General features: G+C 40.9%; 1 protein-coding gene across 19 annotated transcripts in view; it reads right to left on the bottom strand.

Annotated features, from left to right (window-relative positions):
- Window positions 1-27989, bottom strand: part of SVIL (supervillin) — a 133708-nt gene that overhangs the window by 61599 nt on the left and 44120 nt on the right. For 18 of the 19 annotated variants that reach the window (XM_068172657.1, XM_068172673.1, XM_068172649.1 and 15 more), the window contains one exon: window positions 2901-2967. Coding sequence is in view for 15 of the 19 variants with exons in the window: in XM_068172649.1 (XP_068028750.1) it covers window positions 2901-2967 (67 nt within the window). In the remaining 4 variants the exon portion in view is untranslated. Of the gene's footprint in view, window positions 1-2900; window positions 2968-5878; window positions 5955-27989 lie in introns of those variants that run through there. The other variant, XM_068172605.1, reaches the window with a different exon arrangement.

Genomic DNA, 27989 nt, shown 5'->3' with positions numbered 1-27989 from the left:
TTTTTTGTATATGATGAACAGAACTGGGTTGATTCCAGACTTGGGTCTTAGCACTATCTTATGAAAATGTGATTTTTTAATAGAGAAGGCATTATTATACAGTTACCTGAATGCTGGGATCTACAGCACATTTGCCTTTTTACATATGCACTGTATTGGTTTCTCAATCCTGCATGAGAAACTAATATGCAAAGGCTTTGCTTTCATCAGTTGCAAGTGACAAAAAAATTTATCAGCCCACAATGCACAACTGTGCACTTAGTTTTATTACATTACATCCTTTTTCTATTACTCCTCAAGGTCATCCAGTTTTTCCTGTATGGGAGCTCCCTCCTCCTTTATAGAGAGGGTGGCTTGCAGCCTTTGCTCACTGGCAGATTTCATTAAAATTCCTTAAATAACCACAAACTTCCTGAGCTTAACCCTCGCTGCACTAGACAGCATCACAGGCTATCTGCTTTGTGAAAGTCCCTTCACAGTTTCCCTTATGCCTTCGTTTTCCACTTCCCTCAGGACAGACTGTCAACCACTACTGTTTATTGTTTAAAGATTAACGATTTTCATATACTATTTTATCCATGATTTAGGAGTTTTATCTCTTCAGAGACTTATTTTTTGCTCTCTCTTGCTAAGCTGCAGGTGGAATTGCTTTTTTTAAATGTTTGCACATGAGAAAACCCAAATGTTTTAATCCAATGCATAATTACATTGCTTTCCCATGCACAGAGGATTCAGAGACAGCACTGATCTGAAGATGACAGAGTCAAGCCAAACAATTGAGTATTTATAGACACATACATCAAATTAGTTCTAAAAATTAAAGTAGGCATATTTAGGACATGTCACAGTGTCCAATAAGAACATTCATTAGGAATCAAAATTGAGTTGGAATGATGTTAAAGTAATTCAGTGATGTTAAGGCAATTCCAAATAGAAAAAAAAAATAAAATTACAGGAGGCTACTCATCACCATTTATAAGTGTTTTAAAAAACAAACTCATAAGTAATTCCTTAACAAGACTTCCCTTTTTCCTCAAAGGGATCTTTCCAGACCTCTCCCTGCTTTATTAGTTTCTCTGCTGGAGGAGCAGTCGCAGTATCAATTCAGTTGCTTAAGCAGAGTCAGATAGTCAGACTTGGATTGCCAAATATGTTGTACCTTCAAACTCATCAAAAAACCTCTTCTAGAAATACCACAACTACATCTAGTCATGCCGTAAATTTAGGTGCAGATTCTGAGCAGCAGCACTATGAATTTTTGCATTTAATAGCTAGGCTATGCACATTTATTATTAAAATAAATTAGAGAATATGTGGGTTTCTCTAAATTAAAAAAAATAATCAGATATTTGAAAGAATTCTTTCTTGAAGTCCCTGATAAATCTGGATATTGAAAGAGGAACTTATTGTCCTTTCCTTGCTTGAAATATAGCTTTTGACCATGACTGCATTCATGAAATGCAATCAACAGCATGAGGTTCTACCAGTTTGTTTCACACAGGATTTGTGTGTGGCTTGGCCTCAGGTCCCCAACAAACTCATTACACTCTTCAATGTTCAGGAATTCAGATAATTCCTGTTAAAACACAGGCAACAATATCTCACAGTCTCAACAGTATTTCTTTAAAAACAATGTATAATGCAGGATTAGTAGAGTACTTGACAGTCTCAGTAGTTGTACTGTTCTGGCAACTTCCAAAGTGCGAGCTGCATGCTGTACATCAGGGATTCCAGGCTGAAAACTTCATCTGCTCCTGCAGCAGCAGCATATGGTTTCTAAATAGCTGTCCCACTAACCTAATTACATGCCCAAAAGCAACCAGAAGTTTGATCCAAATGCCACTGGTAACACTGACCCGTCATCCCAATTAACAGTAAGGGAATATACTGAGATTTTATGATTGAAGTACAAAACCCATCTGTACACCTGCCAGCTAGGTGCTTGCTGTTCACTTTTCTTCTCTTTCTCTACCACCAGGAGAACTTCCTTCCCTGGACTTTTATGTAAAAGGCCCATTCTACAGTCATGCCCTTCTCTACTACTCTCATTGCTACTTTCATAGCACAGTGTGTCCTGTACACCCATTCCTTCCATCTTCTGCAGGGCCTAAGAAACAACATGGCAGGGAACCAGGTGTGCTCTAGGTGTGTGCACTGACTGAAAAGAAGCTTGCAAATATGTGCCTGTGCATCTATGGCATGTGGGTTCCTGTGCAGCTGAGCCAATGAAACAGCTGGTTCCTGGTGCAAGGGTCGATTCCCAACTCCTGACCTCCTCTCTGTGCCATTGTGAATGAGTCCAGCAAGCACAAACATGGACACCCAAGGCAGCTGGAGCAAGGATGGGAAGAGAGAGGGAATGTAACCTGCCTTCTTGCTTAACTATTGAAGTGTATCCCCTTACTCAGCCTTGTGCAACTGTGCCCTAAGAACACAGACCACGAGGCAGCCACAGTCCTGCATGGAAGCAGCACCACCAGGCCACTCATCTTTGTGGGGTCCCCTTCTCTCCCCCAGACTGCTCCCTGCAAGGATGCATAATTAATTTACCCACTTCAGCCACCTGCTTTTACAGACAGGTAAGTGTTCCAGGCTGGTTCACACTGGATGTCTGTGCTCTGTCCATGCCATGCAAGGAAAAATGGGCATTGCAATGGCAGGAAGCTCAGTACACAGTGGGACCTTCCCCTTTAGCAATGCCAGCTAGAAAATTTAACATTACTTTAGAGGCAGTTGGTGTTTTCAATGCTTGATCAGAGCATCTGCTCTGTACAAAAGCTTGGTCCTGTGAGAGGACCAATAACCACTTTTCCTGACGAAAGAATAAATGTAGATTCAAGCAATGAAGGAAAATTACTGCACTCAGCCATCTTCACTGGGTGAGAAAAACTCGACCTTACCTTAACGCTCTCTTCCTTAGGAGCAGTCGTGAAGGCTTAAATCTGATTGAGTTTCCTTTGGCAAAATCTGGGAAATAGAAAAAAAAATCACACCATTGTGAAGATACTGTAATAAATGGGGAACTTTTGGTACACTAGGTTATAGTTTCCAAGCATAGCCTTTTTCCCTGCAAAAGACTGTGCAGAGGTCATCTGTCTAAGCAAAGGAGCACTTGCTGGCATGGCCAAGATGGTGAAAAACCAAAGCTTTGCAAAAGTGAGTACAGACAGTAGACACATCAAAAGCATCAACACTTTATGGAACACTTTATGGAACTGCCATGTCCTAATATTTGTGGTGTAGCAACACAGCCTGAGGTGATCATTTAAACTCACTGTTTCCCAGCTTATAAAATAGGCAATGGACTTGTTTATGAAGCACTCTGCAAATGAGAAATGCTGCAAGCAGCAAGAGCCTTTTTGGCTGCAGCCTGGCATTAGTATAAAAACTGCATATTCACTGCAGAAGCCAAAAGATGTCCAGCTGAGGATTTGTTGCAACAGTATTACACCATCCATGACAGAAATATTTCTGAAGATTGTCTACTGTTTGGAAGCTCCCATTTTTTTTCTGAATAGTGTTACAACTTGCATTTCACAGAGGAACTCATGTTTACACTGAGAGCAAAATTGCAGCCTTATGTTAAAAAAGCATGTATGACAAAGCCTTCCCAAAATTCTGTGAACCATAACAAGCAATGGGCAATCTCCCCAACCTCTCCTAGATTAAACTTTTTCATTTCTGCAAGCAAGTGCATCACCAGAGGGTCTAAATGATGACCAGTGGCAAGGGGGAACAGGGTTCCAAGCACCCTCTCCCTCCATTCAGGAGGGTGCAAGCAAGACACCCCAGAGCACTGCCAGCCAGGGAGCAGGTCCTGCTCTGGGACTGCTGTGCAAAAACACATGGAGCTACTGACAACTTACTCCCAATGAAAAATTGCCTTCCGTCCCCATCTGTATTAAATCTACTACCCAAGACCCTACATTAATAAACAGTTGGTCACTGACACAGCAACCATTTTATTTTTCAAAAACAGACCCAGACTTTAGAACACAGTCCAGACTTTAGAACAATTCAGTTGCAGCTTCACTCCTATTACTCTACCTCAGAGCTGAGATTTAACTATTTCAAGGAAGACCTAACTGCAAAAAAATATTTTTTTGCTTATGCACAGTATTTTAAGTCTGGGTAGAATGTCTCTTATTTTTGCAGAAAGGGTTTAATGAAACTTATGACAATATGGGTCTTAATTTAGAGAATGTACATTTTGTCTAAGCATTTCAAAAACTTCTTACCCTCTTCCATTTCCTTCTGCCACCTCTACATGTATAAAGATTGAAAAAAAACTTTTAAAAAGTAACAAAAAAAAGACTATTTTAACAACTTTATAAAGAAGCTTAAAATGTGCAAAAAGGCATTTTCTAAGCATCTGCTACAAGTCAGTGCAGATTTCAAGCAGCTTTGCTAATAGCAGTCTTCAACTTTAATAGGCAACTTTTCCTGTTTTTGTTAACATTCATTTTCTGTTTCCATTAAATGGAGAATAAAGCACATAGATTACATAAAAACATCTTGTTAGATCAAAACAGAATATTGTAAGAAAAACAGTGTGAATGGTATATAAATCATTATATCTTATATTTTACACTACAGCATTAAAAAGAATACTCTGAGCCATATGGATCCTTTAAAAGGCAAGATTTATATTACTTTGAGAGGACTATGCACTAACTTCCAAAGCCCAGCTCAGTATCAGCTTAGCTAATCAGAACCAGGCATATCTTAAATTTATAGCTGTTCTAACAGGATGCAACCCATCCTAGAATTATTGGCACTGGAACAGCTGTCCACCATGAAAACCACAAGTAGACCACAGAGAAATTCTGCCTAGCCCAGCCAAAACTGGGGAGGGAATATGAGAACAGAAGAAAGGAGCCTGCATTGCTTCCCTGGAAGCAGAGAAGGAGAAGGGCTGCTAGGAGGGGCACATCAGCCAGTTTGGCTCTAGCACCCTTTAAACACACTCAGCAACATTCATACACACCACATCTAAAATGCCTCAAAAACATCTTAAAACTTTGCTGTGTTTCACAGGGGTGAGTCCCAATCTTCCCCCACATCCCAAACACAGAAAAACTTAGCAGACAATTAAATTCCATTATGGAGTTTTGATATGTTATGTATTTCCTCCTGTTCAAATTAAACACCATGTGGGGAGATTAAAGCCCAATAAAAACTTACTTAACACAATATGGGAGTCTTAAATACAAACACAGGAGGAAAAGTAAATAACTCTGCATCAAAAGACAATAAATATGCCCACAAAAGAAACATCAGTTTAGCAGAGTCTTATTCAATGGTTAAATTAAAGATAAAAAAACAACCTCACTGTACTCGATAGACAGAAGAAAAATATTTACAACAGCATTTTGTTCCCTTTTTTACTGAAGAATTCTAAACATGTTCATAATCATATTATAGCAATTTAAAATATTTTTATTCAAAATTAAGAGTATCTTTACTGAAGTGTAAATCAGACTTGTTCACAAGTTTAACCATTTGTTCAGTCGAGTTCCCTCTCTCTTAGGCACAAACTACCCGATAAAACCAATATCCATAATTTAATATGTAGGAAATTTAAATGAACAATCTGAAAAGAAAAAGTAGATATAACCTTCCAGCGTTACTTAGTATATTTAAAGGCCCTAAGTCGGTGGCATGCTAAGCTAATTAAAAGATCCATCTAATCGGATCTTTCCAAAGTGTCCTTTAGGAAATAACAAAATAGCCTAGGTGACTAACTGCATACTGATTGCTAAAGTACCTAATGCAGCTGCAGGAGAGACAGTCAAACAACATTTACACATGCAGACATATATATGAGAGATTAAACACACACAAACTGCATTTGCTTTTATCTTCTTGGAACTCTTACCTTGCTCCTCAGAGTATTTAACATTTCCCAAATAGCTGGAGATCCAAGGATTTCTGAACATGGTTGCACAAACAAAGGATTCGGCAAAGAGAAACTACAATAGCAGCTAATTCTCAAGCAGCCACAGCCCTTAGGCCTGTCTTAGCAATATCGTGTAGAGATTTTTCATAGCACAGGACTGGAGCTGTCAGGCTATCGCGTCCCAGGGAGTACAGTAAATGCATAGCAATAGGCTGCAAGCCGGAGCAGCTCAAGCCAGTAATCAGATTACGAATAGAAATTAGGCACATGAATGCTAAAACAGATTGGGCAATGGTGATTGGGAGATTTATAATATTACCACTTCAAAGATCCAGCCAAATCGCACATTATATTCCTGCAAAACGAATGCAGAGCCCCTGACTCCTCATATTAAGAAACCAAACAAACAAAAAACCCCCCAACAACAGCAGAAAAAATGTCGAGAAGAGGAATAATTCCTTCATATCTCTAATGAGGATAAACTGCAGTGCTTATTTAAGAAAAACAGCACCCAGGCTGCCAAAAAATGGACTCTGATAATCATAGCATTGTGCTTAAATGTTTTGCCTAACTATTAGTTGGAACATTTAAAACAGACAAGATTTATGGATAACATATGAGCAAAATTACTGGTGGGGGTAGGGATTTAAGAACAGACACCACAGCTCCAAATATTTTAATTCAAGACAGAAGGCGAAAAATTGCACTAAAGTACTGTCTAGCTACCTTTTTTTATTTATTATTATTCAATAGATTTGATGGATTTTGGATTGAAGAGTTGGAATCCTTTTAGCTAATTTTTAAAGTCTGGTAATATTTGTTTGCAATGCTGCAATAACCCTGGCTCAGTGGCCCCCACTGAACTACCTGATGGTCTAACACAGATACAAAGAAGTATTAAATGTGTGATTGAAACAGGTCCATGCTTAACTTAACCCCATCCAAACAAACACGGAAGTCTATCAGCTTCCCTCCAACAGACTTCTTCCCTTCCAAAAGACTTCAGCTACTATCAGTATTACAGGCTGAGAGGGCTGGGGTGGTTCAGCCTGGAAAAGGTTCCAGGGAGACCTTAGAGCACCTTCCAGTACCTAAAGGTGGCTGCAAGAGAGCAGGAAAGGGACTTTACAAGGACTTGTACGTAGGACAAGGGGCAGTGGCTTTAAGCTGAAGAGGGGTAGGATATTAGGAAGAAATTCAAGTTATTGCAATGGATAGAAGAACATGCATTCCATCTTGTCTAATGCACCTAATATTTGTTTTACTCTATTTATTTTTAAAAATATAAATCACGTTGGAGTCAACCTAATCAAAGCACCTTTTCTTAGCTGATCTTTCAACAGTCCAGAGCTCCCTGGAACGAGAGTCACCCAACACAAGGAATATGGCCTTGAAGCCTCTGACTCATCAAGTAACCTTCTCTGTTCAGAAATACTTGATGGTACATACCATGTTTCTTTTTGTTGCCTGTAACCTTGCCACCTCTTGTGTTTAATTCTAACCACTACCAGCACTACCAACAGAACACAAACCAACAGTGCTGTGAACTCCTGACCAGCTGTGAAGGCCTCCATGTACTTGAGCCTAATATATAAAAAAAAAAAAAAAAAAAACCAAAAAAAAAAAAAAACTGTAATCAGTTTGCACTAGTCCAAATCTGCAATTAACATGAAAATCTGGTGCTTTTTGGCCTAGGCATAAGTGCAGGTGTGCTTAAAACACAAAAATAATATGGGGCAGAACTAACAAAGGAGCTGCTGGTAACAGTTAATGGGAAATTCTGGACCAGGATATGTGTTGGTACAGCAACTAGAGACCCTGTTCCCAAAAAAACCTCCTTTCCCAACCCTGCTAGTCTGAAGACTGTTTACCTGATCTTGTAAATAGAATTATTATTACTTGGAGCAGTTTTAAGCACCTGTAATTCATCTGGTACACAGTAAGGGAAGTTTCTGATAAAGCTCAGGTAAGCACCACTCATTTGATAAATATTGTGTCTGCAATCTTTGGCAAGGTTGAAGGAGACGTTAGAGTTGACAGCTGAGCTGATGCAATAGCTCAAGGCTGCCAAGAAAGACAGTCCTAACCATCGTTCCTCCGGCTGCAGCACCTCTGCTAGGTCCTGCTCCCCTAGTGACCCAGCCTAACAACTAAAGTGGTAGTAAATATTCCCTTTTATTTTTGCTGTGTGCTTTTCAGGACGTGAATGAAAAGAACAAAGAAAAAGGCACAAGATCTTATGATCAGGAAAGGGATCAACTCTTCTGGCTAACAAAGGAGGTGAGCTCAGCTCAAATGTCACCCCTCTGTCTGGCAATGTCCCCTACAACAGAGAGGAGGGGTATGGTTGTTTTTGTGGAGGGCAGGGTCAGGCTCCCCCATTCCTCTGCTATACATCATCCTCAACATTTTGTCCCAGTGAATGAGGTGCAGAAGGGAAAGCACAGAGAGCTGCAGAAAGACAGGAAAACTCTGGAATGTCTTTCACAATTGTGTAATTTTTAAATAGGCTCTTGCTTGTGCTGTTCAGATTCTGCCTACAGTGCACAGTAAGAAGCCAGTCTCTCCAAGTGGTCTGGCCACCACCTGGGAAGAAATATCTGTGATAGGCTTTGGTGCAAATAGGACTCCTTTTCCTACTATATACAGCTGGTCAAGAATCCAGGGGCTAACCCATGGAAACAAAGAGAGATATTATAAGGGAAAGTAAAATAGTCAATTAAAAAAAGAATCTCTATCAAGCACTTCACAAAAATACCTAGAGTTTGGCTTTGAGATCTCTTCACGTTGCGTTGAAAGGCGATCACCAGCCATTGCTCTGTGCACAGGACCTATGATTTAACATTCCTAGCGCTGCTGTTGATACTGAAACTGTGCTGCTTTGCAGAATCTGCAATCTCAGAGTTCATTCAGTGTTGATTCAAGATGAGGGGTATGTACCAACATTGCTTCCAATATTAAAACTCTAAGATGTTGGAGCAGTTGGGTATTATAGCAATGCTATGCACTTCACACAGATCATTTGGAATACTGAAGTGTAGGTAACTGACCACTTCTGTCCCTCCTTTCCACCAAAAAGGGACCACCTTTCACAAGAGGAGCCTCTGTGCTGGCCCTTAACCAGCTTTGGAAGTGGAGAAAAAAGTGCAAAAACAGTAAGTCAGCAGAGTCAACCAAGGGTATCAAGAAAAGAAGTCTTGGATTTAACATTTTGCTGCTTGTTTGAAAACAGCAGGTTTAAGAATAAACCTTTTTTAGAGGAAAAGAAATTCATCTCCCAATACTTGATGAAGAAAGGAGGAAGAGTAGTTTGTCCTTCAAAAATTACCCAGTCTCCAGGACCTACAAGTGTGCTCAGCCAAACTACGTTATCAAGGCTGTGTTACAAATCAGTAGTAATGTTCTGGTCCCCCTCTGCCATCATTAATTCTTCAGCATTAGCAGCTTCCAACACAAGCAAACACAGAGAGAACAACAGTTCAGCCGTCAGAAAGGGGGTGGCCCAGCGGGAAGCTAAGTTTGCAGTCATCTGGGCTTAGAGCTCGAGGTTAAGCATGTATACATTTCAAATCTGAGACAGCTCATGAAAGACCAGCTGGCAGTTAAATGTTGTTCTGAAGCTTCCCACAGGAAGAGAAGGAAAATATCTTCCTTTTGTCTGGCAAAACTAATAGCTATAATCAAAGCTGGAGCTTAAACGACTTGCAAAACACTTCCCAACTTACAGGCCTGCCAGCCCCAAAGCCCTAAGGAGTTATGAACCAGGTCACACCAAGATCAGGCCTTTCTTCCTCTTCAATTTTGATCACTTATGAATTTATATTTAGAAGTGTTTAGAAGTGATAAAGAGAGGTAGATACTTTGTTGTGACTTGTAGTTATCATAAAAGCAAAAATCAAAGAAGTTCATGACAGCTGTTTGAAGAAAACCTAAAAATAAAATAAAATTTTAAAGAAATCAACAATGCAGAGAAAAGAAAACGCACAGTGACTGCATGAAACTTTCTGCAAATATGCTAGTTAGGTAAACAGGATTCTGAACAGCACAGAAAACTGAGATGATCTGTATAAATGTAATAATGAAGTGATGTTTTCATCCGCCCTCCATGGGTAGAGATCTAAAGGAGCTCATGAATTTTATTCAACTGCTCTTCTGGCCAAGGTGAGCATCCTTAGATTAGCTAGTCAAAATGAGTTATGCCAAGGTCTGAGATGCTGTGGATGATTGCAGGAATGAAGGCCAGAAGACTGGGCTAAATCGGACAACTCTTTTGCATCAGTCCATCTCACCTCCCCTCCGAGGCTGCAGGCTTCTCACCTACTCCATGCCACCCTGTCAGTTTTTGGTATGCAGGGAAAGTGACAAGGCACTCCCTTTTCTTATTTCCTCTTCCTCCCAGTCTCCAGCAATCTCTGCCAAGTTGTTCAAGAAGTCAGCCCAAAGCTGAAGGCCAGGTCAAAAATCTCCCAGAAGATTACTTCAGTAGTACAATCACTTAAAAGCTCAAGTCGTGTCCCAGCAGCCCACATTGCAATCACAGTATGTATTCTGGGTTGGCAGTGCCAGTCAGGTTTGCTTTCTCCATCCAAACCCCATGTATGTGGGGAAGTGGTATTTTCTCATTTCTTAAATTGATGAGATTTAATTCTCATTAATTCTCGAGCTTTAAAAATAGGATAAAGCTCCTATTTATTAGAGGAGCTAATTCCTCTACGAATTCTTACGAATTTTAAAAATAGGATAAAGTTTCCTGACATGGTGTCATCACTCCAGCGGAAAGCAAATATAATCCTTTCCAAATAATCATCCTGGCAAAATGATTTATGTTTGGCCAGTGATTGTGTTTTGGACAAGTCTTCAGTTTAACTTCAGCACTGCATTGCTTATGTAGCGCACTTTAAACAGGTCATACACAAAGAGATTAAAAAAGCTGATTAGTAAGATTTATAAGGGGGACTGAGGTTTGTAGCACAAAATGTGCTGAAAGAATATGGATGGTCTTTTTGTACTGGCTATTTAGTAATGTGCTCTGGGAAAAGGGAGAACAACAGGTATTTTTGTACCCTCACTAGAAATCCCCTTTCAATCTCCAGATTAATATTTCAGATTTCACTCCACTCAATTTTAGCAACTAATTACTCCTAAAAGGAGATTTTGGTATCTTTCAGTTTTGTAACACAAAGTAAGGAATATCCTTCCAGAGTAAGGAACATGAATCCAATGTCCCCTGACATCCCTACCTCCCATATCACTGTTTGTAAAACTGCATGACAAGACTGTAGCATAATTAAAAGATGTCCAAGGTTTTCCTCTTTAGGAGTAGGATCAGACTGGAGGATCTCCTTCAAGTAAGCTCAAAGGCCACATGCCCTTTTCTTACGTGGCAATCAGATCTATCAGTGGAGCACATTATCTGAATTCAGTCACACCTATTTGTCTCTGGGCCCAAAGCAGAAACAGAAGATGTCAGGTGTGAACACGGCCATTTCTGCACTGAGCCAATGGCTGGAAAGGAGGATAAGGCAGGAACTCCTCTCCCAGCAATGCACACAATCTCAATCATTAAACAGCTCAAGGACTTTGAGGAGACATGGCACTTTACCCAGCAAAACAGCACTGGAGAGCGTTTCACAGCACAGCTCTCTGTGGAGCAGCTGCAGCTCAGACTGTGAAGGCACAGGGTGAGTCACATCCTTCACTGGAGTCATGAAGCCTCAGCTTCATGACGGTCTCCTTGCCTGGAGCAGCAGGTGGCCCCATGCAGTTAGGTGCCACAAGAAGCCCTGCCACACTACTGAGTTTTCTCCTGGCTGCTCTTGAACACCTCTGCACATGTATAAAAGCCCAATAAGGGAGCAGAGCGAGGCACGCATACCCCAAGGAAGAATTTATAACATGGCTCCTTGGCTCTTTGTGATAGTCATCTAAGGAAAACACCAATTTTCTTCAATTTTCTTTACCACTGTGATGTGACATTTCACAGGCCATATCCTATCCCTGCATACTTACCCTGAAATATAATTTTTCAAGCCTCAGGCAGACAGCAACCTTGCAGGGAAGAAATCCATGACCCCAGCTCGCATCCTGTTCATGGCATGTTGCAATGCTTTCTCAGAAAATTCAATATTTATTAAAAGAAATAAAGAAAAATGTATGCTTTATTCAAGAGCTGATGGTCAAAGTAGGATAGCTCAACCACAAGTACTGTCACTGCACTATGAAAAAGGTACATGTACCAGGCTCAGTTTGCAACCAACATGGCTCAGCAAAAATTAATGAGGAAAGAAAGCTAACCCAGTGCTGCTGCAGTTCTGGAGTCTGTTCTCTAGAGAGCAGGTTTAAATTCGTGGCAGCTATGGTGTTTTTCTCTTTATTGCCCTCATTCGCTCCCAAGGCCCCTGCAAAAATCACTAACATTCTTGGTGCTCAGGGGGGCACCAGGAAGTTAATCACAAGCCAGATCTGAAGAGCCTTCTCAGAGCTGCCTGGGAAAGTTTGCACAGCATCTGTTTGTCTTAATCTATGGAGATTACACTAAAGGAAAAACGTAAATACTTTTTTAAAGGCTTCTTCCATGTGAAAGTCAGATTTTATGAGGTGGGTATGAAGCAACCTAGCTTAGTCCCAGTCTGTACACAGAAAGTGGGTGCCAATATTCCTCTTCTTCTGGGAGCGAGAAAATTGTTTTAGCCAGTAGAAATCAGTTTTCCAATAAAGGGCATGAAACTGCATAATAAGAGAGGAAAAACAAGTCGCAAAGTCATTTAAAAATATGAATTAGTTCCTCTTAGTCCAGTATTCCTCTGAAAGCAGGCAGTGCAAGGAATGAAGACACACTTCCCAGCAAAGGCCCACAAAGTGTTTCAGTATATGGACTGACAGCGTGAACTGGCATCCTAAGGTAATAACCAAGCACATAAAAAAACACGCCAGGAAGAGCTACCAACATTTACACAAAAGGATTTCACTTTCTAAAGCCACCTCTAGCACAACTCTTGGTATCTGCCAGGCAGAGTGCAGTGCCGGTGACAGCTGGGCTCAGGCAGCAGCAGCTCGCCGTCAGCACCGCAGTACTGGGTCGTATCTCCCGGGGTCTGCGCCGGATCCGTTCCGCGCTGCGCGTCTCATGCAGCATGTCCCGTCCCCAGACGCGGCTCCGCAGCTTGCCTAATAAGGCCAGGCACGAGTTGACTGGCTGGCTTATAGGTCACCAGTGTTTACCTTGCGAGCCGGCGGCAGCTGGAGCCTCGCAGCCCTCCTCTGCTCCGGGCCGCCGCTGCGCCATCCCCGCGCTTGCTGGGCCGCGGCACCCCTGGCACATCGGCGCTGCCCGGCAGGCGAAGCCCAGCCACCACTCGTGGCTGAGGTGGACATGCTTTGGCTTCACCACAGGCAGCGTGAAACTGCAGGGAGTGCAGGTGCAGTCTCCAGCACAGCGCATTGTAGGACCACTCGACTGAAAAAATAATCAGGTTTCTCACTGCATGAATTGCTCGAAAGTAGGGCAGCAGTGTAGGAATGAACAGCCACCTTCACAGCTCCAAGGCAGCAGACAGGTACTTGTCAAACACCAGAACCAAGGGAACTAGATGAAAGCAAGGCAGAGACACTCATTTGAGCACTACTATTTAATTATTTATTACTCTTGATCAGTTATGGTGAGATTCACTGCAATTCAGACTGATAGCTTCAAAAGTAATGATTTACCCTCCACAAAAATAGCTATCCGGCCAAATAAAAAATCTCTGCTGCTGCTGCTGCTTCCCTCGTGATTCAGTCTATTTTCTCTTTACACCACTCCTAAGGCAACTTCAAGATGCTAGATTTGGATACTGCCGTAGCCTCTTTCCCGGCAGAGCCAGAGGAAAGCCAGGAGACGGCTCTGCGGTTAGAGCTGGCAGGCACAGGAGAACGGCACAGTCACCTCCTACCACAGCACTGCCACGAGACTGCTGCGAGGGGCCACGCACAGTGGCTTTTCCCTTCAGGCCAGTACAGACAATGCATTTCCATCCTTCATCAAAACCACCTTGTAAGGTTTAAATACCTACCCAATACTATCAGATATAATGATGTATTTATCATATGATTCAGCTAGAAAATTGTCTTGAACACAGGGAGTAAAACTAAACTATGGTTATCACCCTACTGAAGTAACCAATCACAGTTATGTCCTGTTCCTGCTATGAACCTGGGGTTCATGCTACTGTAATTTTAAAAAATAAAATATATGGCCCATTCTCTCTTAAAACAGTACATTTAAAAAAAACAGCTGATAGTTTGTAAGCTTAGCCATTATAATTTTGGGCTGAAGCTGTGCCCAGGTGCACACACAGATCTTGGCTCAGAATTGCTTTCTCCTCAGTCTGTTCTCACCCAAAATATTCTTCACTTATACAAAGAAATGGGGCACACACATTCAAAAAGGGGCCAGTCAGGCATGATTACACAAAGGTAAGTCCTAAAATAAGCTGACTCACTTTGTGTCCAAGTTGCTTAGATCAGCAGTACAATATGCTCTTATGAATATCAATAATGAATGCTGGAGGAAACTAAACAACACACAAGGAACGAGAAGAACTGCTGTGTGAGCATTAGACCTGTTAGAAGTTTTAGAAAGAAGTCAAGATATCCAGGAACTACGAAAATCAGTCACATTTCACAGACTTTCATGCTGGGATGAGAGAAAAGCTAGAGAAAACTGCTTTGCTAGAGGAAATGGGTTCACCCATTCATTTCAAGTCTCTCTGAATACACACTGACAAATCCAAAGTACCAGAGGAACACTACTTCTCCTCTTGGTTAAAAAGGAGAATCTCAATAAACATAGGCACATCTGGAAGGGAACACTCTGACACCCTCACAGGTGATTGCCTATTTGTCACCAGTTAATTTAGGATCATTTGTGTAACTGCACATGAGCAAAGGCTTTCCCATGCTTTTATGCTTTCACTGTTTTAATTTTAAATGGGAGATAATGTTACAGCTGACTTTTCTCCATTTTAACACTCCCATTTTTCATCTTTGCTCACGGACATTATGAATTCCAAGACAGGCTTCAGGAAGGAATTTTGGAAATACGGCAGTATCTCCTCCTCTGTGCTAGAGATGGGGAAAAAGGTAGAATTAGCATTTTTTAAAATCTGTATTCTGAATATTTTAAATGCAGAAGGATACCTAAGTGGTAGGGAAGTCACCCTCTTGAAGAAACCTGGCTTTTTCACAGCTCAGGACAAAGCACAGTTATTGTAGTCAGTTAAACCTGACTGGTGCAGAGCTAGAGAGGAAAGTTCTCATTGAATTTTTCAAGTACAGGCCAGAAAAGCAATTTCAGCAAAATCTGTACATGCATAGCAAAGGTGATGCTGAAAGAACAGAATAATGGCTCACATAAGACTTCTGCCTAAATCAAGGCTGAAGCATATTTTCCACACTCAGTCCCCCAAAAAGGCCACCTCCTCCAGTGACCTTACAAGAATCAGCTGCCACCCCAGCTCTTGGTCACACGAGAGGAAACACATCCACCATGTAATCACCAGTTATGTGCTGCAGGCACACATTCACTGAGAAGACAGATGGGGTTTCAGTGAGGTAACGGGGAGGTGTTCTTCCCCTGGTCTACAGATGGTCAGCTCAAGCAGTAAAACATCATGACTTTGTTGAAATGAAGTAAGCAGAGAAAACAGCATACAAATGAAAGAACAAGGGCAGTTGCTTGGGGAGCCAAGAGGTTTGTTATAATCCAGGTTCCCAGAGCCACCTCATGAGCATACAGGGAACAGCCCCCAGGGCTGGTGCAATATTGATGCTCGTGTGATGGCTGGAGAGAAGTGCTCAGTCACACCCCAGCTTTTACTGACACTTGGAGAGGCTCAGCTGCATTTGCTCCAAAGTTCCTCTTCCCAAGACTAGAACCACCATTCCTAGCTCTACTCCTTTTAGTCTCCCTTTAGCTCTCATCCTTCTCAATCCCTCACTTCTGATTTTATTTCTGCTGCCTTCTGTATACTTCCACCTTCTTCCTGTACCCCATACTATTGGTAATCCCCCTGCACTTCTATTCTTCAGTGTTTCCAAATGTACTTTCACTTCTCCCCCGGCTCTTCTGCTCTCACTGCAGATTCTCCCATCAGAGACCCAGTCTCCTCACTGCCTCTTTTAACCCAATTCATTTTATCTCCTGCAAAACCCAGCCATCTTTTTGAGAAGGGTTTTGTTTTCCTTCTCCAGGAGATTTCAGTAAAGGTCTGTCCAACCTAGCACACTTTATTAGGAGACAACTGATCACAGGAAATTAAGGAGCTGTTTTAGTGAGAGCTGAACCAACTGCAATGCACAAAGCTTAACTTCAGCAGCACACTGTGGAGCAGCCAATAACCAGAAGGTCACAGTGTAAACATGCTGATACTCTTGGACATTTTTTTCTTGCAGGTAAATTCCCTTCATCAGTCAACTTGTTTGTCCCATGAATACCATCAAAGGAATGCTGCACTGTTTCAAGAGAGGCACTAAGCATGTGTAATGGAAAGAGACATCCTTAAACAAGAGAAAAGACAGGCAGCTTGAACAAATTAAGAGCTGGAAAGAAATTACTCCCTTGATGTCTTAATGACCATTGGTTGTTACAGTAAGACACCAACAACAAAAAGGGTGCTGGACTAGATCCTTGCGAGGCAAAGAAAAAATACCTTGCCTTGCAAGGTATTTGTCTAAAAGTGAGGCAAAACCCCTGCTGAGGAACAGTGTATAATCATCAAAATCAGAGACAAGCACAGTACAACATCTCCTAGCACAGTGGGACACAGCTGTGTGCCAGGTGATGCTTCAGAATTCTCAGTCCCTAGGACCTCAGGAGGGGCTGCAAACTCCAGCAGGGAAATGGGGTATGTTCTGCAGTAAGACTTCTCTCTGCCACCACACCACACTGTCTCCAAACCCAGGACCCTGCAGTTCTCAAGGGAAATGAGATGTTGCAAGCCTCGGGGAATTTTGGGTAAGAAGCTTCATTGTTAAATGCTCCATCATCCTCACATGCACCATAAAGACCGGGCCCACAGTTTGTGATTCAAGCAATCAAAGGCAGCCATTCATGAGCCTCCGTACCTTGACAGAGCATGTACTGGACAGACACACACGAAATTAATGCACCGAGTTTATTCACACAGAGTGGGCACAGTGTCCTGCCCACAGAGTCTACAGAAAGGCATTCCTATGGCATGAAGACAGTCCTTCCTACACCAGGGAGCCTCTGGGAGCCATTTGGGAACTTCCTTTCAGCCCACCAGCACTACTGGCATATTTACTATTAAGTTCTATATCTACATTCCACACAAAGGATGTTGAAGTCCAAGCAAGATGCTCGTTTCCCTCACTGCCTTTCTATACCTGGCCTGACTTTCAAGTGTTAATGGAAAAACTGAATAAAATACAGCAGTAGAAGAGTTAAGTAATCCACCAGCTTCTCTGAATGATTTAACAATTTGTAGTGCAGTTGAGCACACACATAGATTGCTTTGACTTAAAAAAATCATGTTCATAAATAGTCAAGTAAACAAAAAAGAAAGGCTCGGTGAAGGCCACATTTTAGGACATTCAGACTGTCTTGTAAAGATACTGTTTGCCAATGGCTGTAAGTTAAACTGCAGCAGTATTTCAGACTGCCATGGAAAGTATGCCTGCATTAAAACCCAGCACAAGAAACTTTAAATTCCTGACAGCATGTGGCCGTGCATGAGATCACTGTGAAAAGCTGCATCATTTTCTTGAGCTCTTTATTTTTGTTTCCTGAGAAGTTTGAAGCCACAATCAGCAGCTTATACCCAAAGTCCAGATGTAAAGTCAGCACAGGCTGGACTAAGTCCAGGAGTTGCATTAGTTCACAATATACAGGAAAAGATCAAAATCCTATCCAAGGAGACCCAGAGCACTAGAATGCTATTTAATGAAGGCTGAACAAAACTTGAGGTCTGCTCTAGTGAGGACACTATATAGGGATTTCACTGGGATACCATAATTTCATTTTTATAGTCAAATTATCACTTTCCACCCTCAAGGGTATGTGTGCATATGTGTGAAAGTATCCTATTAAACAATTTGGCATATGTAAGTTCTCAATTGGTTTCTTTTTTGAGAGCTTTTTTTGGCTAAGCATTATCATTATTTCTTGCAAGTCACTATGAAGAACAGTGTGTGAGCATACAGTTTCTAGTATTTCAAGGGTCTGTGGGTGCATAAAACACACCTGCATAGAAACTGGGTTTTACAGGAAGAAATGTTTCATTGATTGGTTTTTTTTAGATTTTTTTCATCTATTGACTGTTAAAATATTTTATGTGAGAATAAACACACAACTCATCTATCCTGTCATTTTGTCTTGCAATCAGGACACAAAGAACAGCAGAAGTCAGGTAATCTCAAAAAATTACTTCTGAAAACAGAAAGGCAGGGAGGAGAAAAAGGAGTAAAAGGAGGGGTGCCAATGTGAATCAGCTCTAGGAATGCCAGAAATCTACATTTAGTGTGGATTACTCTCATGTTTTGTTTCAAAAGTTGTTTCTTTGTGGAAGTCATACTGTTAGTTATGTTTCTTTTTGGAATCAGTGAAGCAAACGACTGAGTGTGTTCCACGATCGCTACTTTGTGGAAAATAATTAATGGCTACATCCAATAGCAACCATTGTTAAATATTGTAACAAATTTATCCCTCACTACACAAAAATAAAACTAACTTTGTATTTCTATTTTCTTATCTACAGGGCTTAAGTGCTTCTATTCATTGACTCTTTTTTCCTCTTTAATATCCTCTATCATGAGAAAAACAAACAAATGAGGGCTCTGTACACAATTTTTCAGTTTTCAAATTTGGAGACTGCAGCAGGCCTTTAGCTTCCTTTCAGTTACCCTCATGAAGAGATAGGAGTTGGAAAAAATATCTCAGAACAGATTTGGGCTCCAATTGAATTGGAATAATTACAATACAGTTAACCCATTTCTATCGACTGAAATTGCTTCAATTAACTTTTTTCCCCTTCCCATTTTTAATCCCATCAAGTATTATGCTAGCTAATTCTTTCCAAGCCCAAGAATTATTAATCAGGATGGAGTCCTATAAATACTCATATTTCAACTTTACAGAGCATTCTGGCTACCTCTGCCATAAATAAAAGCTACTTACACACATGCAGCCAATATACAAAGCCCCTATCTGTTAGAACTGAGCCATCATACTCCATTAAGCTCCAGTTAGATTACAGCTTTTCTGTAACTTGTTCCACACCACATATCAGTCTAATACTGCTACTCCTTTTTGGAGTATTAAAACGATATATTAGTTTTAGCTTCTAATATTTCCTTCCCTAAGAACTTGCTACAGAGAGGCCATACTCAGTACCACAAATCCCTTGAGTCTGAGGGTGATCTGCTGTCCAGTGTAGATGTTCAGGATATTTCCTGAGTCTCATAAGACAGGTTGTTAAAGCACTGGCAATACTGCTGAAGTGGTAATGGTGGAGGGCATTCACAGCTAATCACAGCTAAATTCTTGACTAATTTGAGAGCAAACTACAAAAACCTTAGCTCAAATACTAGCCATGTGATCAAAGAGTTCTGTGACTCAAGTACCCATGGAAGGGATATCTTAACATATTTTAATATTTAAAAGTTTCCATAAAACTACCTTCAAGTAAGCTAAGGCATAGCTATGCCATATCCTGCAACATCAAGGATCATGGAAGATGCTGCAGTCTCTCCCACTTGCTGTGTAACTGCTCCCAATACCTGACAACATTTTTCAAATTGTTGGTTCAGCAGGTAGGAGGAAGCTGTCTTCTGGCAGAGAAAGACAAATGCTAGTACAGCTATACCCTTTCCTGGCAAGTAATTTATCTGAATTAGATTAAGCTTTTCTGACCTCCTTCACCTACCCAGGGCTTGGGTTAAATTCCAGGGTTACCTATTCAGTCCCTGCTGTACAAACGGGACACAGCTGAGTAAACAGCTCTGCCCTCCTAACATACAGCAGTGGGACTCAGAAAAATGAACAGGCTGATTCCTGGGACTCCTGACACCACTACAACAGCATCAATCGTTTTGACCATCATAACTGATACTGAAAGTCAATCTTGCATGATAAAGGCAGATACTGTAACTTTCAGTTACACACAGAGGTTAATTAAGAGAGCATTTGTACAGACAGCCCATTAAACATAACTAAGAAGTCAGATGAGGCAGCGAGAAAATTGTGACTTCTACTTGAACATATTTAATCTGTCATTGCTTTAACTATAATATTTATCAATTTAGGATACAGCACTACAGAAAAATATTGAAAAGCTTTTTCTAAAGAGTACCAAGTAGTTTTCTTCTGCTCTCCGCAGTGTACAGTCCAATACATACTGACAGTGAGTGCATCATCAGATCTGTACTGAAAATCACAGATCTGACTGAAATCACATTGATAAGATAACCTAATTCAAATCTTAGGAACAGCACATTGCCATCTCTGATAGCAGCACAAGTAAAGCATCTGTTATTCTACAAAGACTTGAAACCTATTTTTTTAAACATTTCACCTCTGAATTTGGCTTCTGCTTGAGTAAAAGACTAGAGTTTTTAAAAGCCACTAGCATTCAGGACTTTTTGTTAGAATAGATTTGATCAGATTTTAAAAGTAAATACTTTGTGCTTAAAAAACCCCAATAAACAATAGAGGTTACATTGTTTGTTTTTTCTTCTTTCAGCCATTATCTCTACAAATATGAACTTGGTGTTAAGTAACTACGTAAGTCAGCAGTGTAGGCTAAGGATGGCAACCAATTGACAAAGAATGCCTGAAACTAAATTTGTCTGATAAAGTTCCTTTAGATAAAACCAACTATTGGTCTACAAATTACTGATGTTGCAATCATGATTCTGAAAAATCCTACAAAACCAAAACCTTACAAAGAGAGGACAAAGAACTAAAATTTCCCATCCCCAGGATACTAAGAACAGTCATGGGCTCATCACTGGTTTTATAGCCTCCCCCTGTTTAACAGGCAATGAAGTCCTTATCTCTTTCTACAGTACAACAATCATCTTCCCACCCTCCCTCCTCCCCTGAAGGAATATCATACCAGCTAGCTCCTCTTTGGCAGTTCAGTGCATGTCTGATTAAACAGAGCAGTTTTTCATAACTTCTGTTTAACCTTGAAATCTGCTGCTTCTATTTCAGACCTGATGAAGTGCTCGTGTGCCTGCAAGCTTGGCTCATTTTTTCCCCCCATACCAGCTGGTCTAATAAATTACCTCTTCCTAACAACCTCATGTTAGCTATGTCCTTAGATCATACACAGCTAAACACTATTATGCCACCTCAGACTTGTATTAAACCATGATAAAGAGTACTGTTGGCTTAAGAAATAATAAAAAAACCAAAGTCACTCAAACTACTACCTTGCATTACAAGTAGTCATTCACCTTGCCCACTCCTCACATAGATGAGGAAAGGATCACTTTTAAATGGCCAGGAGCATGAACATTTTCTGTTTAAGCTGCTCTAAATGTATAACAAAATATATAGACTGGACATTTTAGTAAATCTGAGGTGACTCCAGGCCTGATGGTCAGGTTTCCTAGCTGTCTGCCAGAGAGAATGAGTTTAAAACATGCTGTTTGCGTGATTTAAATTTTAAAGCAACTTTTTCACCTAATTTGAGAAAGGGAAGGGGGTGGGGAAGGAGCATTTTGTTGCAGAAAAATCACCTCTTTTCAATCCATGGGTAAAAAGTCCTTTCTTTAAGGTCCGGCAGTTGGAGGCTTAACTCTGGTTTCAGACATGCCTTTATTTGGAAACAATGCGGGAGCAGGCAAGGCAGGGCTTTTTCATAGATGCTGCCTGGCCACAGGCAAGCTAACAACAACTTGGCAAAATGACAGGCAGCTCTGCACAATCAATACAGCCATGTGCTCCTTGAACAAAAAAAAAAAAAAAAAAAAAAAAAAAAAAAAAAAAAAAAAGAAAAAAAACCCACAAGCGTGGAATTTACAGTTTGAAAAACCAAACAAACAAAAAACCCCTTTGTAATTGCTTATTAATCATGAAAGGAAAGAGGCGAAGACCAGAGCTCCATACAAATCCTGCAAGGACGAGGCTCACACAGCTGCGCTCTTGGGACATGCATTGCCTGGAGCACAGTGCTATCTTCAGGACTGCAGTGTACCTGCTCTGGAGCACAAGCACCAGCTCCACACCAGAGGCCACAGACATGCAAGGCACAGGCAGAACTGGCCATGAAAGGGAGGGGGACAGGAGCTGGCTGAAGTGCTGACAAAGGACTGGATGTAAAACTCAAGCTGCACACCATCAATGTACCAAAAGGCAGGAATTCGGGGCAGCTCCTGGTGCTGGCACTTGGCTGTTCCCAGCAATACCTGCAAGATGGCTCCTTGAGATCACATCCCCCTTCTTCCCACAGACAGGGAGAAGAGACTATTTTTACACAGCCACTGACTACTTTGACAAAAATAAATGTAAGTAAAACTTGAGGCCAGTCATCTTCCTGATACTTCTCTCTCCCAGGGTCCTCAGGAACATTAGAGGCAGAGGAGACCAAGGGAGAAGAACAGACCCCATGAATTTGAAGAAATAAGCTGACCTCAAGTGAAAGATCACGATCTGCATTTTTGTTGTCCACCCTGTTTTCTCTCACACAAAGAAAAAATCTCAGCTAGAAAAGCTGGCATATCTTCAGAAATTTTTCTTTTTTCTTTTGGAAAAAGAGACTCCATCAAGCTCCATTCAGGTTTTCTTCCCTACCTTCTTTCTCCCTAGTATTGCCAAGGTCAGACAGAGGAGCCATACAAAAAGGTATGAAAGCAAAACAGAAAGAGGAGGTATCTATTTAAAGGTACTTTCATCCTCTGCAGAAAAAACCTTTTTTCTTCCATAAGTTAAAGTTCACACTCTACACAATCTTTAGCTTGCACTTTTCCCTACACTCCTGAAGCATTGGCTCAGTGCTGTTGAACTGAGGAAAAAAAATCCACTTCACTTGGACCACCACACTAAGCCAGCCTCTCACTCCCAACCCCTCTAGACCACAGTGTTCACAGAGACAACTGGCTTCTGTGAAAGGAACCACTCATATCCATCCTCTGATGGATGGTTGATATGAGTAAGAACGGGAAATACTTATTGAAATATTATTTTGCTAAGGAAAAGCCTAGCTTTCCAACTAACATGGTTTTTCTTTCCAGTGGACAGATTTGTGATGAAGGTTTGTCATCTGTTCAGTTCTTCCTCTGTGACAAGTAACTTTCCTGTCTCCTGCATGGATGCAATCAGCACAGCTTTGGCTGCCAGCATGTGACATCCAAAAGCCTTTCATCCACAACAGTCTTGAACTTTCTTCTCCATTATGAAATACATCTTGCAGATGTATATTTTTATTTTTTCACCTGATCTCATGTATAGAGGCCACATTATTATAGCATCATTAGTAAGCAGGAAGAAGGTGGGCAGGACCCAGTTTCTTTGGCAAAAGTCCCTCTCAAAGGAAAAGGACTCAAAACTGAGCAGTGTGGAAGGCCTCATGCTTACTTAATCATGCAAACTGCAGGACCAGGCAAGTGATAAATTTGCTTTCCTCTCGGAGCACTCTGAAGGCCTCTGTCAAAAAGGCAGCCTGTTTTACACCCAAGAGCAGATGCTGCCTCTTTAGTCACCCTACAACAAGGGCTGCTGAAAGATGAGGTTACGAAATTATTTTCCTTCTCTCAAAATTGCATCACATCTCACTAGACATTGCCAATTTCCTGTTGCACTCCCAGAACTGATGAGAGCTCTTAGAAGTATTATTTCTGAAAAAATGCATTTCAAAATGTAAGACTTTTTTCATATTCATGGTCACAAAGTATCTCTATTAGACTTACTGACTGCTGAAGAGTTGCCTCTTAAGAAGAAAGATTTCAATTTCAAAGCAAGTTGGAATGATTTTCCAAATGATTCTAAACTTTCAGAATCAATTTAACCTGTTTTGAGATTCAGTTGTTTTCAGGCCTTTTGCTTGGATTTAAGAACTGCTTCATCGATGTTTACAGTGCTTTTTTCAGCTGTTTCTTGACCAAACCAAATTAGCTAGTTTGGTTTAGATTTTAATTTTATACAATATCTAAAAAAAAAAATAATTCCAAGAATTATTTTCTTCCTCTTCCTTCTATGGATTGTGCTATTAAAAGGGTCCTGTGGTACAAATTTTGAGTTGAGAAACACAGTAATATGTTCTTCCTTTTCACCCTTTCTATTTAAGAAAGGAAATATAATTAGAAGTGGATCAGTAACATTAATTTCAGTAAGATCCCACAATTTAGAGCTTTAACCTCCTGATTCCAGGGTAGCTATAACCACGTTCAGTAGTTTTGCCCATTGCACTACTACAATACCATAGGAAGAATCACGGAATGTTCTGAGTTGCAAACAATGCACAAGGATCATTGAGTCCAACTCTGAATGGCCCGTATGGGGTATGAACCCACAACCATGGTTATTTGCACCATGCTCTAACTAAGTGAGCTAAAAAATATGTGGGATTGGCATTTCTCCTGGAGTTTTAATCAATGCTGTCAAAAAATGCAGTAGGAACTGATTGCTGCCTCAAGTAAGTAAAGGTAGTGAGGTATTAGTATTCCCTGTAATAAGGCTCATGAAAACTACAGATTGCATATAACAATTGGCAGTTTTCAAGAGAGCCACCAGAGCAGGGCAGCCCAACCCTGCAGGGCAATTTATGACAAGTGAATGAGCCAGAAACTGAAATCAATTCAGTGACAAAAATAAGTTCAAAAGAAAAACAGCAATTCAACTACCAGAAGCTGATTTATTTCCATGGTAGCTGGATGTGAATACTTCCTCTTCCCTGCACTGCTAGACTTTCAGTTCAAGGAATATATTAAGAGATTGAGAACCTACATCCAACACCGTGGCTGCCTCTGATTGTTGTATTGTGTTAAAACTATTGTGAGAGTATTTTCAGCCTAGTTAGCCAAGAACTTTACCACCTCTATAATTAACTCTGGAATTTGACATCATCATCATCCCCTCAAGGTTCCCTTAAAATTTTAATAGCCTGGTTTATGAATATTCATTTGCCAACATTACACTTGCAGGGATTTATGAAAACCCAATGGCATGTCAGTGCTCAAAGAGGTTCTATAACTTCTGCTTCTTCCACATTTATTACAGGTCAGAAAATGCATCAAGGTTGCAGTTGATCCAACCATCTGGGTCAATTCAGAGATTAAGTGGCACAGCAGACACCTAGTGCTGCTGCTCAGGGTGCTTATTAATCCCTCCAGTGGACATGACGCTTCTTCACAGGTATCATCGGTTCTAGGCTATAAAAACTGTTTCTCCCTTATCTCCTCCTGTTTCTCTCCTCCTACATGCCACTGCAATTACAAGCCAAGCACACAACAGCCAGCTCTTCAAAGGCTGCTCCTATGTAAGAGAACAGTTGCCCTAACCACAGAGTTTATCAGATGTGTACAGGCAATTATTCCCCACAGTCAGCTTGTTTCAGCAAGTGCTACAACACAGATGGAACTGGCACACTGCAACAGCTAAATAAAGTTTGTGACACTTTGGTCCATTACCAAGAGGCATAAACATTCCTTCTGTATCACAAGTTGTAATTTGTTTGACAGTCTTTTGTGTTTTCCAAATTGTGACAGTGCTGAAGTTTTAGGCCACTGGCTTGCACATGACTGTATGTCACAGACATGTGAACCAACCATCCCCAGATGTGAAGCATCTCCAGTTCTAAAAGGAGAGCTCAATAAAAGTTCACAGTACAGGTAGATCAAAAGCTTTTATGAATCTGAGTAGCACAACAAATATTTAGAGCACAGCTTGTAAGGAATGTGAAATTCAAGGCTACATTTAATGCATTAAACCAGGTGCATATTAAGCCAGAAGCTTCCTCCTAATAGTTATGCAAACTGTAAAGCAAAACTAGAAAGACAAATAGTGTCATTTCTCCTACATATTCCTTAGCTATATTTCTCCTTTGTCAGCAAAGAGGCAGCTCAGCAAAGCTCGGAATTACTTTTGTAATTTCCTGACAAAACAAATTTAGTTAGAACTTTCTGAAGTTCTTGTCAAGCCTTAACTTACAACAATTTATGCAATTATGTGATTTTCCCCTCAGCACCAATGCTTCAGAACAAACAAGGTAAGAGGTTTGATCTGTCATAAATGAACATTCCAAGCTTCTGGTTTCTGTTTCTGCTTGAAATATTTACAGAACAATGAAAAGCTCTAAATTTGGAAGAGTAACTTCCAACAGCACCATTTGGCAAATGCAATATTTAAATGCATCGCCAAAGAGAACCTGTAGACTATTCAGCAGGAAAAAAAGAGAAATGTAAATAAAGAATAACAAGTAATAAAAATAATATAATCCCTGAAGGGAAAGGGAGAAATCAGAGATCAGCAACTGAAACAGTGAAAAAAAAAAGGTCAGAAGTCCTGAAGGATGTAATCATGATCCTATTTTAAAAAGGGAAAGGCTAAAATTGTGACTGATACAATGGTCTATGGGCCAATCCAGAAAGTCTGAAGTACCATAAATAAAATGGCTTTGTAGAGCATCATCACTTGATGCTTCCTCTAGCTCCCAGGTCACAGCTTTGGCCAGAGACTGGTGTTTGGGAAGGCTACTGAGAATTCCTACCAGCGCCTGGGGGAAAGCTCTCAACTGCAGGCAGTCCTGGACACTGGTCAGGGCACAGCAAGCACACATCACTGTGGTTCAATTACACTATTTCTGCTTGGCTTTTGTAGAGAAACCAGCTTATTTGGATTTGTTTTTTAGCTTCCTAGCCTTCTTTGGGAAGAGAGTAATTTATGCTATGTCTTCAGAACACAAAGACCTATTGTCAAAATCACAAGCTGCCTGTTTGCCCTAACCAGGAGAGATCCTTTGTGGTGCAGGGGGAAGGGGAACCTTTCACTTGTATGGGATCTCCCCTAGAAGCAGAATGGGGTTTTTTTTAACTATTATGATTATTTGAAAAAGCAAAAGAAGTATAAAATAATTTACTTCAAGAATCTGACCCAAAAGCTTGATTGTTGCTTTGCTAAGAGCTCCAAAAGTAGCTGAAAAGAATCCAAATTGAGTCTGGCCTGCAAAACTCTTACAGCACCATCAACCCCCTTTATTTATTTATTTTTAGTGGCTTGCCAGTTAAATCTCTAGCCTGCAATAAAATCAGGTTTGGGTAGCTGTCAACCCTCAAAGCTAAACAACTACAACACTTGGCAGGTAGTTTTAAGAAAGACTTTTAGCTACAAAGAAAAACATGATGGGCTGGATAAAGCTGAATGCCCAATTTTTTTTGGCACCCAATACTCTTGTAGGATAGACAGCCATGTTGGCCAGCTTTAGGGTCCTGAATTGTGTACATATTTCCAAACATTTGGAGCCTATCTGCCTTGCTGGACCACCCACAGGGAGCACAGCATGATGGCCATGGGAACAGTACCACCAACTACATTGTTTTTTACTGAACTCTACTGAATACACTTAACCTTCAGTAAACTGACAAAATTGCTCCTCTGTGGAGGAAGATCCACACATGTTTGCGCAGCAGGAGATGCAGTGAGGCATCCTTTTGCAGACAGAAGGGCACATCTCAGCTCCATCGGCTTTCATGGCTAGGTTTTAACCACCAGTTTAGCAACATGAGAGACACACTTGTGCTTTGCTCCCTGGGTAACAGTGAAAGTGCTTAACACAAAAATCTGTGCTCGTGGAAGCAACATAGACACCAGAAAACATCATGGTAATTCAACTAATTGTTACATGTCACAAGAGAGAAGCCATTCAGAAGTGTTAATCAGCCTGAAGCTCATTTCAACTCAAACCATTCCTTAGACTGCGAAGCTGAGCAGCAGGTTGTGTTTCACAGACTGAGTCAAAGATATGAATAAGGAGTAAAACACGCCCAGGTACCGGATGAGGCATTGTCAGGGTACAGGTCACATAAGTGAAGTCATGTTGAGAACGAGTCATTTACGCCTCCTAGGGTGCAAGCCCGTGATGCAATATTTAGA

Source organism: Anomalospiza imberbis, chromosome 1 (assembly GCF_031753505.1).
Source record: "Anomalospiza imberbis isolate Cuckoo-Finch-1a 21T00152 chromosome 1, ASM3175350v1, whole genome shotgun sequence".
NCBI classification, from domain to species: Eukaryota; Metazoa; Chordata; class Aves; order Passeriformes; family Viduidae; genus Anomalospiza; species Anomalospiza imberbis.
Note: the sequence above shows the minus strand (reverse complement) of the source record. Positions and strands in the feature narration are given on the sequence as shown.